The sequence below is a fragment of the Oryzias latipes genome, chromosome 17 (assembly GCF_002234675.1).
Source record: "Oryzias latipes chromosome 17, ASM223467v1".
Classification (NCBI taxonomy): domain Eukaryota; kingdom Metazoa; phylum Chordata; class Actinopteri; order Beloniformes; family Adrianichthyidae; genus Oryzias; species Oryzias latipes.
The window spans coordinates 21,683,424-21,697,126 of NC_019875.2; the positions used below are offsets into that span (position 1 = coordinate 21,683,424).

The following is a 13,703-nucleotide window of genomic DNA, read 5'->3' on the forward strand; positions in this document are numbered from 1 at the left end:
GCAACCTGGTGTAATTCGGTCTTTTTCTGCCAGGTTTTTTGTTTTGTTTGCAATTGTGCAGAAAAGTAGAGATAGCTTCCAGGCTTCAGTCAGCTTCTGTATCCTCCCTCTTTACCTTGAGGCTGAACTGGTACATGGGGTTGATCTTGTTGAGATCGTTCATGATGAAGTACAGCAGGGAAGCTCTCACAGCGACAGGACGGTAGTGTTCTCTTGCTTCATTAATCTTGACCTCATTTACCTTTGACTCTAGAACCTACGAATTAGGAACCAAAGTAAAATTATACAAAGGGAATGACATCTAACTGCTAAAACTAAATCAAATTTAAATTGAAAAAAGAAAAGCCCTTTACCTTCATCTCTATTTCGGCTGCAGTGTGCTTCGTAGTCTCTAGTTTCTCAACCAGCATGTTGTCACCGAGGAAGTTGCTCTCTGCCGCAGAAAGCCGGGTGAGCAGCTCGTCCTCTAAGAGCTTCAGATCGATCTTGAACATGTTCTGCTGTTTAGTCAATTCGCTCTGTAAAGAAAATACCCAAAATATTGACCTTACAAAAAATACAAAATGTATTAGGTAAAAAAAAAAAGTGTTAGCCCTGAAATTGGTAGGGGTTGTACTTGAATCCAAAGTTGAGTTTTTACAAAGATGAGTCCCCCCACTCTCTGATGACATTAAGGATTTAACCAGATATCTAAAAATCAGAATGAGGAGGAGGACCAGACAACGACTCACCTTTAACAGCTCAAGGTCTGGCCTCTCCTGATTCACTACTTGGGCCAGTAGCTGGTCCTCCAACCCATCTCTAGTCACAGTAAAGTTAATGAGGGTGGTCTGGGCTTGAATCTCTGGCTTGTAGTGTGGGTTGGCCAACTTGGTGTGAAGAATAAGCCTGAATTCTGGGTTGAAGAAACACTCTTTGTCCCCAACCTTTATACAGCTGGGGTAAAAGAACTTGATGAAGAGAACAAGAATAAGCAGGTAATCATCCTTCACCTTGCACATAGCTGTGCTATACCTGCCCTTCTTGATGGTGTGCCGCCCTAGCAGAGGGTCAATGACTGGATCGATTGTCTCCTCCAGGTTCTCGATGAGAACAGGGTCACCTGCCACCACGGCCTGTTCAATGACGTCTACATACCTAAAGCAAAACATCCAGGACGAAGGGTATTTTTAAGTAAAAGAGCATCAGTTTGCAGCAGATTTTATTTAAAAAAAAAGTTTAGACACTTGTATCACAGTTTTTCAGGTATACTGAAGGTCCCGGCTCTCACCCTTTTTGTCCTAGACTGACAACCTTAAGGCGGTTACCATAGCGATTCTTGATCCACTTGATGCCTTGAAGTTGGGGGTCAATGAGGAGAGGCCAGCGCTCACCTGCAACAGTACACTGCTCAGATCTGCTTTTGTTACAAAACCAACATTGATCTCTGTTTTCTATGGGAGACCATCCAAACTCACAGTTAATGAGAATGGTAGCGTTCTGAGTGGACATTTTGTCTCCTGGCAATCCTTCGTTGTTCCACTGTGCCACTGTGGCACCATCGGTCAGAATCGACACTGGATCCACATCTCCTGTCATAGGAATGGGGACCTATAGAAAGTATATTATTGTGCGTTAAATGTGGTTTTGTGAAAGCAAAAGGCTAGGACTGAGAAAAGTGTCTGATCACACAAAAACCCAAAGTAACCTTCTGGTTGCGTAGGAACGGCATCCACATGTTGTCCAGGAGCTCAATCCTGTACTTCTTAGAAAAAGAGCCGGCATAAGAGATGAAAGCTGCAGTGAGGAGGAGATCACCACAGAGAGTTTCTTCTTGTTCATGGTACTGGGCCACTGAGTGGGCCCAGCGCACATTCTCACTCTGAAACACACAAACACACACTGTTGACTTGGGTTTATTTCCTGTGAAACTTGAAAAAATATAAATGGAATAACTTTGAGTAAAGAATAATACCTAAAAATATCAAAACTTAAAAGATTAAATAAAACTGAAGTCTGTCTTTTTTCATTTTATTGTTTACCTCCAGTCCCTTCACCAGACGATTGGCCAGTTCTATTGTCTTGTTGGTGCGATTGACTTCATCCTGAAAGCAAAGCTTCTCCTCTGTGGCTTTCTCAAAGGCTGTTGTCAAAGTTTCCAGATTACCATCCAGCTCCTAAAAAGGAGAACATCCTATTTCAGCAACCACTACTTAGAATGGAACCAATATCTGGACCTTCACATCTTTCAATAAATGATGTTCCAATGGCCAACAGTTAAGCAAAGCAATCAAACACCAAATTCACTTACACATTGTGTTAAGCATCAAATGTGTTTTTTTTATAAAGAGGAACTGTCCGAATAAAACAAGAAAGAACAGGAAATCACTAGAGGAGTTGTCGTGGTGATTCGGATTACGATTATTTTTGCACATGCAAAAGTTTACCGTCTGTTTACTGTCTTTTCTGATTCCAGAAAACTATAATTTTTCAGCAATTGTATGATTGTTGTAGTAATTCTGAAAACGTTTTTCCACTTTCTTTACTGTTTTCAATGATAAATGACCTTATTTATAACAGGATTGTATGACAAGCATCACTGCATACAGAAAAAAGCAAGAAAAAATTGCTGCATAATGTTGAAAAAATTAGCTTTAGCCAATCTCTATGTAACAACTATTTAATCTGCACAACAGCAAATCTAGTCTGCTTTTGTGCAAAGCTTAAAACACCAGTATCACAATAGACTTACAGCTAGTTTTTTCCTAATAACCCCGAGCTTTTCTGCAGCTTCAGCCAAGTCTGCATTTGCCTGAGCCAGACACATCCGCTTCATCTCCACTTCACGGAGTTCCTGGACGCACAGTTATGTTCAATGCACCATTTGACTTACATTATTAGGTACAGACAGAAACACATACATTTAACAAATTTGTAATATGAAAGTCTGTAAAAATGCCATTAAAGATGAACTTACAAAAATCTATCCAGGGGGGCAAAAGTGTTTGCAGCAAAAAAGGCAAGTTTGTATTCAAAATCAGGAACAATTATGTATTTTTAGTTGACATGAAATGTTTGTGAAAGCTGGGATTTATGAAGTTACCTCGTGGAAGTTTATGATGTTGATCACCCAGGCACAGAGGCCGGCAGCAGCTGAGGACTTTTGTCGCACAAACTCAGGGTTGAATTCCGGGTCACTGAGGTATTCATCTTTCACACACTTGACTGTAGCCTTGGGAATGTTTTCTTTATCAAAGTTCACTAGAGCCTGCAGGAAGTCATCCACCTGGAAAGGCAATATGTGCATGTTAGCTTTCCTGCAAAGCCCTTACATGAATTGTTCTACCGCTGTTCAATATACAAATTTCGGCCAATTTTAGTTTAGTAGTTGTGGTGAATTTTTTTGGTTCCTAAGATTTTCTATTGACTGTAAACCTGAGTTTTTCTAAGAACATGTAGAAAGGAAAGGGTCAATTAAGTTGATTTGAGAAAATTTTGTGTCTGCAAACCCTCTAAAATACGTATCTTGAGAAAGTTATAAAGATCCTTGCAAAGTAAAGGCTCTTCAGATTTTTATCTGCAGGTACCTTAGTGTTGATGATGATGCAAACTCTTATGGTAGATGGTGAAAAAAATGTGAAAATCATGAAGACAGATTTAGGTGATATAAAATTGCCTTTTTCTATGGAGATAAATTGTTCCAACAAGCTGTGACTTGGCTAGATTATTTTGACCAATGAAAACACAACTAAGTGCATTGTAATACAATTTCACAAAAACTTTAACAAAAATTGTCCTATGAAAACAAAATGTCTTTAATTTCCAATGTAGATCGATGTTGCACCATTATCTCTGTGCAAACATCATTCTCAGAGGTTTTGCTGAGCTGTGAGCTCAAAGGTATGCAAATAATAGTGAATACAACTCTGCATAACTCAGGAAAAAAAGGAAAAAGCAAACAAACATAATACATATGAACATTATGCAAAAACCTTCTTAAGCTGCCACTATGTCAATGGTATTTCAAGTAGAGTAATGTACATATATTTTTTTCAAATAAACCAACCAAACAAAAAAACAAACAAAAAAAACTGTGATGTGCTGCATTTATTGGCTAAACATGTGTTGGCATTTTTGAACTGGTTTTCTTTTTTTTCAAAATGTTTAGTGACTGTGTCCTTGGCCACTCAGCAGGATCATTTCATCAAAAATAATACTGAACAGACAAATACAATACTGTCCTAATTTAATAAAATACATTTTACAATCGCATAAAGGTTTTGTTGGTGGTTTAAGTGATTTATTTTAAAGATGTGTGGTCTGAGGCGTGACAAACAAAAACTGTCTCAGTGAATGCCTTTTCACCTTGCTCATAACCACTTTGGAGGCTTTCCAGCTGCGATCCTTTGGGATCCGGCCTTGGGGAGACAGCAACACCAGAACAGCGGCTGAGACGTTCGCCACGATTATTGGAGGATTAGGAAATGTCCGTAGCTCTGTCAAATTGAGCTGGAATTTAAAGACAAGCAACTGCATAAACACAACTATGTCTTTTGCTGTTTTTTGCTGGTTAAAATAAACCTTTTCATTGTAAAAGGAAACTGAATTTCTTTTCTAGAGGTGTTTAAAAGTGCTTTACCCTGTTTAGCGTGTTAAGGGCAGCATTAGCTGCCTGCAGGGCTGGTTCGGCCTTGGCTAAGTCCGCCTCAGTGTCCTGCTGCTGTTTGGTGACACTAGCTTGAATTGCTGCTACCTGAATGATAAAAAGGCACAAACATAAAGAGTAACATTGCTTTATCACTAGCTTTTCTTTTTTGTATGCCATATCTTTATTTATAATACTCTTTAGAGGTCCACTCTCGGAGCGCGCCCTCACCTTTTGCTCCTCAGCATCAGCCACAGCCCTCTCTTGGTTGACCTTGTCTGTCTGCTGTCCTATTTTAGCAATGAGTGCTTCAATATCATGGTTCCTCTGGTACAGCTCCACCTCCTGCACTGCTAACTTGGCTTTGAGATCCTCAACCTACATTAAAAAAGTTCTGTATAGGTGAGAAAGTATACAGAAATACCTGCAAGGACAAACTTTGAGATGGATCTGGGCTTGGGATAGGCAACTCCAGGCCTACCCTGCTCTGGCATGTTCTAATTGGCTGAACACACCTGAACCAGGTGATCAGTCATGAGTAGGGCTTGGATATCTAAAACTCATGCAGTCACATTGGCCCTTGAGGCGTGAGGTTGCCCGTCCCTGAATTCTGGGCCCTTCTGACCTGTGATGCAGTATTGAGCAACTTCTGCAGGCCGTTTTCCAGTCTGTCCATCTTCTGGGTGAGCTCAGTGCGTTTCTGCCTCAGCAGGTTGTCATATAGCTTCATAAACTCCAGGAAGCTCTTTGGGGTGGTGTAGTTGAAGTGTTTTTCATTCTGCTGATACTTGACGCTCACCTTTGTTAAGTCAGTAAAACAAGTCAAAGGTTGCAGGACTGAAATCAAAACTATTGATCTGCAAAAACTCACCTCGTTGACGCTGGTGTGGGCATAAGAGATGAACTCGCTAATAGACGCCCTCACTGTGGGCTACACCATAGTGACAAACAAAGATGAACTTAAGATTAATTAATACAAGTAAGGTTGTTCATATTTAGAAATATTTTAATAACATTTGTGAGCAGTGTAGTTGTTTCACAGGTAAAGGGGCTCTTTGTTACCTCTAGTCCAGGGATCTTTTCTATAAAGGTAGAGCTGACAGACTGAAGAGCAAGCTGAGGCCAGGGGTGAAACCAATCTATGGCAGTGCAGTTAACCAGAGCAGGAAACTTGCGTGCACGCGTGCGCAAAGTAAATCCCACTGGTGAAAAACACAAAACTACCTAATAAAGACATGAGAAAAACAAACTGAGATTAACCACATATGAAGGGAAACTCGTCTTATTACAAGCAGAAAAGATAAATAGTGTTAAAAAATGTTTAAAGACATGAAACTGTGCTGGCATCGTTTCTGACCTTGAGCTGTCTTCTTATTCTCTCAATGAAAAAGCTCCAGCAGTTTTCTCTGCTATCAGGCAGTCCTAATCCTCTAAGTTCCATCCGGATTGAAGTCACTATCATATCAGCTTCCTCTTCACTAAATAAGTCAGGAATGTCCCCTGAAAAAAAAAAAAAGTCAAAAAAAAAAGGGATTTTCCCCCCATGTTTTTAAACCACTCTTAATTTTGCAAGTAGTTTTACTTTTAGACATTGATAAAACATTGATAAAACAGACTAATAATACAGTGGCGCAACAACCTAGACCTACTACGTATTTTAAAATAGAAAAAAAAACAAAAAAACTCTTCCGAACCTGAAGCCAACATGTCATTGATGAGCACCAAGAAACGCTCATCTGGAATCTGTGCATCTGTGTGGAGAAAAACTGTCCCAATGTTCTTCACTCCAACCTTTATGTATAAAGCTGCTATGTCACTCTGCAAAACAAGCCAACACATCAATGACAATCAGGAAGAAAAAGTCATACTGACTCATATTCAAGTCTTGGATACAATACGAGGCATATGACTATTTGAATTTATGTTCACCTTGAGGTCATTGATGCCGTATCCTTTACGCAGCGTGATCTGAAAGACCTCCAGCGAGCTGAGAAAGGCAGCCAGTCGGCATAGACTCTGTTTCCCACTCCCCCCGACCCCCACCAAGAGGGCATTTCCATAAGGGGCTTCCAAGATGCGACTGATTCGACACCTGATCAAAAAAGACCATTTTACTGTCTGAGGCATATTCTTTAACTTACATTATTAGACAAAAAAATAATCTGTTCGCCACTACCTAGCTGAAAGGATATATGTTTGTGATGTATTGCTGCGATGAAGCCCTCAATTGAGCTTCATTTGGTGTTTCTTACACATGCTGGATGGCTTCTTCAAACAGTACCAGGTCCATGACTGCATGCAGCTCGTTATAGTGCTCCAGGGCATCAGTAAGTGTCTTCTGGAGCTTTTCCCAGTCGGAGATCTAAGAGGATGGTCACATGAAACAATCAACTTTTGGTCTTGTGATAATGGCAACCTTTGTTTGAAGGAAAGCTATGAAAACAAAAGTACACAAATTACCCCCCCAAAAAAAGACATTAACAATTGAAATATATGCAGTAACAAATTGACATGTGTGAGTCTGATCTGTAAGTCGCATTAAACTTTAAAATTATACTAGGCAGATGCTAGTCATCATCTGATCATGTGAACTTATTTCACCTGATGATAGCGCAGTTCACCCACTCCCTGGGAGAAGTGACAGTAAACCAAAGGTTGGTGTAAAAAGATGGAGTCATCTATTCCCTGATGAAATAGAAACACAAATAAGAAAAATCTTGAATCTTAATCTGGTTGTTAAGTTGAGAGAAAAACAACAATTAATGTGGTCATTTTAAAAGCTATGGAAGGTGGGAATTTTCCTTCTGTCATACCTCAAAGTATCTTTTACCAGTGTCCAGAAGAATTTTGTTGAAGAGTTCCACATCGTTTTCTTCCATGAGTTTGTCTGAGTAGACCCTGGAGCTCTCATGGAGCCACAAATGGACCAAGTCAAGAGGGTAACGAACGCTTTCTGGTAGAGCAAAGAGGATGCCCTATCATTGGGAAACAGAACCATCAGGTCAGTTTGACATTTCACTTGATTCTCATACCTTGAAATAACAGAGTAATTATCTTTAGCTTAGATCACAATAGGATTTTTTGACTAATTTTTCTTATTATTAAAAAATAATGAGATTTAATTATTAAGATAATAAGTAAACTGGTAAGATAAAAATAACAAACTCTCATTAGGCACTGTGCTTAAAGACCCACTCTAATGAAAATCCTGTTTTTTTTTATCTGCATGTGGAATTCTTCTTATGACAGAGGACATATATAAACAAAATTTAGCTTAAAATTTCTGCATTCAAACTCGCTGTGAATCAGGAGCAGGTGAAAAAATTCTTTTGGAAGAAGCTCGTAGCTGTGACCTAGAAACTACAATGAGAGCTCTATGCATCCACTGTAGACAAAAGGATCCATGTATGTCTTCATTTTCCTCATATGAGCTGGCATCTAGCTCAAACCGTAAGTCTGGATAGCTCCAATATTGCTTGCCATTTATTTTTGCACTGTATAACTCGTGTTGGGGTTTTGAGGGGCCATAAACAAAGCGTGAGCGTGTAAACAAAGGGAGGATGGGAAGTATGGACGGGCTTGTACTGTGCCATGATTCTTGCCGAATGTCTTTCAAACTCCTGCCACTCTGCAGAAAATGTGTCTTAGTAAATGAAACAGGCTTTTTTATTTTGGCTAAAAATAGCAAAATCACAATAAAACGTCCACTGGGAATATAATGGATCAAAAGATGATTGGAGTGGGGCTTTATGTGAAATGTCACTCAAAAAAAAGGATGGTGAAGCCAGCCGCCTGCCTCATAGTCGTCACTCAATGTTTAACCCTTTGCACATATAAAGGTAAACTTTACAGTTTTAGAGGACGCAAAAGTCCAGTGACAAATTACTGTTTTATTGACCTTGATGCAGTTTTTCAACCAGAAATCAAGGTTTTTATTTTGATCTAATCATAAAAAAACTCTTATTAAAAAAAAAGAGGAATTAAATAACTGAAAAAAAACTTTTGTGCTAGAAACAAGGACACTAATTTATAAAAATATTTTTACTTCCGTATATCAGCACACAAAATACAAATATTTTACCTGAAATATGTTGGACAGGTCTCGCAGGTTGAAAATATAGTGGAAGCGAATGGCTGTAGGGAGGAAGTTCTGGCTGATCTTTTGGTGCAAACAGATTGCTGCCTGGATAAGAGGATTAAATGATGATAAAAAAAGTTTTGATTAGAAATTACTTTGTTTTTCCTTTAAAGCATGTGCTGCTCTCTAAGCCTACCTGTACAAGAGCGTCAACTGAACGAGAGACACCGTAGCTGAAACCTCCCTGAAGGAAGTGAGCTGATAAGATGCTGGAGAAGATGGTGGCCAAGGCATCGGCATTTGGGAAATGAACTGCAAACACTGAGAAATGCCTCTGCAAAAGGGAAAACAAATATGTAGAGTTCTTGTGGTGACCCTTCACCTAACAGAACATCTGAATGTACCTGCAGTCTGGGGTTGATGGAGAAGCTTCCAGCAGTTGGGTTCATGCAGGTGATATACTGGCAGTTGTGTATTTCCTTAAGTGCCAACTTTTGTCTGTCATACCTTAAACATGGCAAAAGGTTCACAGATAGTTCTTGGCTGTTTATCACAAATACAGAATCTTGGTATCTTTCCAGACTTACCAGTGGCTATAATCAAGGTGCTGGCGGATTAGTGTGTGCGGCTGCACTGTACCGTAACGGTCCACCTCAGGCATATTGAGGTCGTCTATGAAATAGATGAGTCTTTTGCCAATAGGAGGAGCGAATGTGCGACCAGCTTTCTTCTCTAAAGGTTTCTCCAGCACACCTACATGTGGTGGTACAAAAAAAATAAAAAATCCAAAACAAAACTGCAGCGTTTCCAAAAAACGGCCTAATGTACAACATTAAGATAGTTTTGTAATTATGAACATTATTTTAATCTTTTTTAATTCTTACGTTGAAGCATAGCTGATGTGGTGTAGTAGTTAAAGGGCACTTTTGCCACCATGTAGTCGTCCTTCAACTTGGAAACTGTATCCGACACCACTATGGTTTTGCCCACTCCAGCGTTTCCCACTAACATGATGGGTTTGCCTTTTTGAATCAACAGGTCAATGAAGTGGGTGAGACAGATGGTTTCGGGTGTGTGAACCAGCAGCGTCTAAAAAACGTGGTACAACCCAATAAGCACATGTCTCCCATAACCGGAACTGAAACCAGCAGTGAATAGGTCATTTCTGTTTGGTTTATAGGATGCTCTGCCTTCATAGCTACACACCTGTAGTGGGACATCAGGCTCCAACTCAAATGGCATCAACTTTTCTCTCCAGGGTGTCAGTTTTTTAGTCTTGGAGTCAATAAAATAGTCAAAGACGGTACCCTGGGAAGGAAACTTCACTGCTCTCATTTCTTTGGACCACCAGCGGCTAAATTCTGCGCGATGGTCATTTAGCTGCAAACAGTGTTAGGTAAAACATAATCAATTTGTAGTTCGGAACTGTGCAAAAAATTGGTAATTTGCACCAGCATTTTAAACAATACACACATGATCCTGGAAGAGAGCTCCTCCAAAGGCCCAGACACAGGCAAAGACAAAGTAAAGTTCATAAAGTTCTCGTGGAGAGTCAGCAGGAGTGTTGTCCTCTGTCAACAGGCAGTCCAACAGAGAGCAAAGCATCTGGCAGAGAAAAATGCATCAAGCAATCCTTCAGCAAAGTTCAACAAGGTGGTGTATATGCAATTATTAAGTATATGTAATTCCATACCTGAACCATGCTGGTTTCTGGGATGGGAGTGATGGTTTTCAGGTTGCAGCGGACCTGCTCCAAGCAGTGAGGCACATACTTTTCAAATAAAATGGGGAGATTCGCTCTCTCTGATTGGGCCTGCCGGGTGTCCATCCAACTTGTCACAAGACTGAAAACATAGCAGCAATTGTAGCCAAAATCCAGAGGTGATAAACACTTAACATCCGTGAGTCTTACGAGCTCCAGCCAATGTCTTGTGGGTTAACATAGAGAATTCCTGCCCTGGACACTGTAGCTGGAGTTGCGGCTCTCAGATGTGAGATTTCAAAGAGCAAACGCATGGAGGGAGACAAACTGATTCTTTCATTACTGGCGAGTGTCAGGACCTGCACGGAGAAGCAAAACCGTATGGTTGCTAACAAAGCTAAGGATGGGTAAAAACAGTGTCGAAATATTGCTTAAAAAGTAAAAGCACTACTGTAACAACTGTAAACAAACCAAATCATGTGCAATATTTATATATGGCACATAAATATATACAAAAAACGTGTAATATATGCTATAGTATTTATTATATATACTATATTTTATGTAGTTCTTTTCAAGTTTTTTATTCTATATATACATTTCTTTTATTTTATATTGTCTCCACAGCTGTTGTCACAATCTTCTTGTGACAATAAAAGGATTTCTGATTTGCTATGAGCTGGAGAGGATTTGGAATAGAAATGCTGTACTGTTTTCAACTCTTACTTTATTGTCATCCATAACTGTATTTAGAGACTCAATCCACATGGGGTCAATATCCCCATCCAGAACAATCCATTTGGGACCATCGTGGCCCATGGAGGTCAGCTCTCTCATGGTCGAGGAGAACAGACCTAAAAGGAGAACAAGTTATAACATCTAACCATAAATGAGCAAAGAAAGACTTAATGCAGCATTAAAAAAGTATACTGGAATCAAGAAAAGTTCTAATGGTTATCTACTAACTTTCAACTAGAAGAAGTTCCCGAATTGACCCAACTACTTACTTACAACTACTGTCTTGAAGACAGCTGATATTTACCAAAATGTATGTAGTTAACACACACACCCTTGATCCCACATTTCATGCTCTTCTAACTTCTTAATTTCACAAGCTCTTACCATCTTTCCATTCTCTGGTGGCAGGATGCAGGTACCCAAACAACTCATCTGTGGTCACAGCTTTGGGGTTAATGTCAGTCCACACTGGCTTTAACTTCATGGTTGCATAAGTCCTGTGTAGCGTCTTTAAAATCTAAAAAAAATGAACAAAGCTTGTTTTAATGTCACAAACATTATCTTGATGATATTATCAGCAGTAATAAGCCATACAGAACAAAAAGGTTGGTTGTCTGCAAATTCATTGATTGGCATGATTTTGAATTTTTGCCAAAATAAAAAAAAAACGTTTGTTTTCTTGGATACAGTTTCTCCGGAGCAGCAGTAGGTAATAAGAAAAATGACTGAGTTGTGGGCGGGACCATTTGCGGGAAGTAAACCAACCGCATTTCCCATCATCCATCTGTTTACACTCTCTTTTGCTAGTTTACAGCCCCTCCCACCCCCAAGCTAATATTAGAGGTACAACAAAAATGGTACCCTATATTGGAGCTATCCAGCTGTATGGTTTTGAGCCAGATGCCAGCTCAGAGGAGGAAAACTAAGACGTACATGGATGCATTTGTTTTCAAGTGCACCCATCAGAATTGAGGGTGGCAGGGCGTTTGTGTCTTGCCGTTGTAGGTTCTTAGTCACATTTACAAGCTTTTTCCAATTTTATCGTCTGCTCCTTATTCTCAGCATTTTGAAAAAGCAATACGCAGAAATATTTAACTTAAGTTTCTTTATATATGTTTTCAATCATGAGTAAAATGCCAGAGGAACATTTTAAGAACACAAAAAACACAATTTTCATTGCAGTGGGTATTTTAAGAAATTCGTTTTTTAGTATGTAAATGATGTCAAATCTCTCATTCCAACACATACTCGTACCACACAGCAACATACACACATGTATTTCCCAGGATAAAATACCAGTTGTAAAGCTATGGTTTGTTTTCTCTACAGTGATAGAGGACATCTTTGTAAACTGAACTCAACATAAAGCTGAATTTGCAACAAAGCTGTATCCTAAATAAGGGACATTTCACTTATCAAGCAACCTAATGGAAAAAAATTGAGCAATAAATGTACACTGTGGGGTAAAGGGATATTATTTTACACTCATTTAAAATCAGTAATCTAATGTGACTCATAAACCAGAGGTAAAACCAACCTCTGGAAGCATGCAATCAGAGTTGCAGGTCATAAGTAAAACAGTTTCATTCTAAACTGCACAAAAAAACTTAAAAATGATAAACATTTTTGAGTTGCAGATTTATTTCTTATAAAATTACCTGACTCTTTCCAGTGCCAGGTCCGCCAACTACAAACACAGAATGTCTCACAGCCAGCAGCTCCTCTAACTGGGTAACCTGTAAGCACACAAATATAAACATCAAAATATTCAATCTTTTTATGCTATGAGGCCGAGCAGCTAAGCAGTTAACTTGTAGAACCGATTCATTTAAGCAATTCATTTACATTGAAATGCAGAGAGAATAAGGAACCTTGAGTATGAAGTTTTCCTCAGGCTGGAGGCGCAGCTCTTTGACTGACTCACGGACAGCATTTTCTAGAAGCAGGTTTCTTTTCCTAGGCACTTCCAGCTGAGGAAACAAGTCACTGATCAGGCCAAGGAATATGGGCACATCATTGGTCACAATCTTTGGAAGGTTGAAGTCCCTCAATGCCCGCATCAGAATCTAGGAATATGGAAACAGCATCAAATGTTTAAATTCATAAAAATGTCAATATGATTGGAAACATTTTGTGTAACGAACCGACTAATGCACACCTGTTCTTCAGGTCTGCCACGCTCTTCTCGCTTCAGGGATCCAGCAACAACCAGGACTGATTTAATGGCACGTAAACCCCAATCATAATGATCCTGAAACAAAATATTCAAACCTCAAACTATATTTATTTATATAGCGCCTTTCATTCTGGTTGAAAACGCAAAGCGCTTTACATAAAGCAAATAAAATAGTTATACAAAAAAATTAAAATGATTTAAAACAGAAAGCACAGGACAGTCACACACAGTTGGCACCCCTCTCTCACCAGAGTCCTCCCTCCACCCACCCAGTTCCCCCAAATATAACCCTTTTATCCAAAATGAACAAAACCATAAGAACTGCTTCTTTAAGAAACAGTCTGGCTCTGTACTGGCTCTTACCACAGGGGTCTGGGTAATGAGA

The 13,703-nt window shown here is 39.4% G+C and overlaps 1 protein-coding gene across 1 annotated transcript in view; it reads right to left on the reverse strand.

Annotated features, from left to right (window-relative positions):
* LOC101168322 (dynein heavy chain 11, axonemal-like) overlaps nucleotides 1-13,703 on the reverse strand; it is a 37,642-nt gene that overhangs the window by 4,804 nt on the left and 19,135 nt on the right. Inside the window, exons 37-72 of the mRNA XM_020710988.2 lie at nucleotides 13,301-13,393; nucleotides 13,014-13,208; nucleotides 12,801-12,878; nucleotides 11,527-11,659; nucleotides 11,131-11,258; nucleotides 10,615-10,763; nucleotides 10,396-10,546; nucleotides 10,176-10,307; nucleotides 9,909-10,082; nucleotides 9,587-9,791; nucleotides 9,290-9,455; nucleotides 9,107-9,209; nucleotides 8,899-9,036; nucleotides 8,706-8,807; nucleotides 7,438-7,599; nucleotides 7,226-7,309; nucleotides 6,877-6,986; nucleotides 6,554-6,716; nucleotides 6,319-6,442; nucleotides 5,982-6,124; nucleotides 5,687-5,848; nucleotides 5,496-5,555; nucleotides 5,250-5,423; nucleotides 4,856-5,002; nucleotides 4,619-4,732; nucleotides 4,345-4,488; nucleotides 3,083-3,265; nucleotides 2,732-2,833; nucleotides 2,022-2,156; nucleotides 1,688-1,861; nucleotides 1,458-1,590; nucleotides 1,271-1,373; nucleotides 1,015-1,137; nucleotides 732-936; nucleotides 354-518; nucleotides 116-256 (exon numbers count right to left, since the gene is read on the reverse strand). Coding sequence (XP_020566647.2) covers nucleotides 116-256; nucleotides 354-518; nucleotides 732-936; nucleotides 1,015-1,137; nucleotides 1,271-1,373; nucleotides 1,458-1,590; nucleotides 1,688-1,861; nucleotides 2,022-2,156; nucleotides 2,732-2,833; nucleotides 3,083-3,265; nucleotides 4,345-4,488; nucleotides 4,619-4,732; nucleotides 4,856-5,002; nucleotides 5,250-5,423; nucleotides 5,496-5,555; nucleotides 5,687-5,848; nucleotides 5,982-6,124; nucleotides 6,319-6,442; nucleotides 6,554-6,716; nucleotides 6,877-6,986; nucleotides 7,226-7,309; nucleotides 7,438-7,599; nucleotides 8,706-8,807; nucleotides 8,899-9,036; nucleotides 9,107-9,209; nucleotides 9,290-9,455; nucleotides 9,587-9,791; nucleotides 9,909-10,082; nucleotides 10,176-10,307; nucleotides 10,396-10,546; nucleotides 10,615-10,763; nucleotides 11,131-11,258; nucleotides 11,527-11,659; nucleotides 12,801-12,878; nucleotides 13,014-13,208; nucleotides 13,301-13,393 — 4,998 coding nt within the window. The remainder of the gene's footprint in view (nucleotides 1-115; nucleotides 257-353; nucleotides 519-731; nucleotides 937-1,014; nucleotides 1,138-1,270; nucleotides 1,374-1,457; nucleotides 1,591-1,687; nucleotides 1,862-2,021; nucleotides 2,157-2,731; nucleotides 2,834-3,082; nucleotides 3,266-4,344; nucleotides 4,489-4,618; nucleotides 4,733-4,855; nucleotides 5,003-5,249; nucleotides 5,424-5,495; nucleotides 5,556-5,686; nucleotides 5,849-5,981; nucleotides 6,125-6,318; nucleotides 6,443-6,553; nucleotides 6,717-6,876; nucleotides 6,987-7,225; nucleotides 7,310-7,437; nucleotides 7,600-8,705; nucleotides 8,808-8,898; nucleotides 9,037-9,106; nucleotides 9,210-9,289; nucleotides 9,456-9,586; nucleotides 9,792-9,908; nucleotides 10,083-10,175; nucleotides 10,308-10,395; nucleotides 10,547-10,614; nucleotides 10,764-11,130; nucleotides 11,259-11,526; nucleotides 11,660-12,800; nucleotides 12,879-13,013; nucleotides 13,209-13,300; nucleotides 13,394-13,703) is intronic.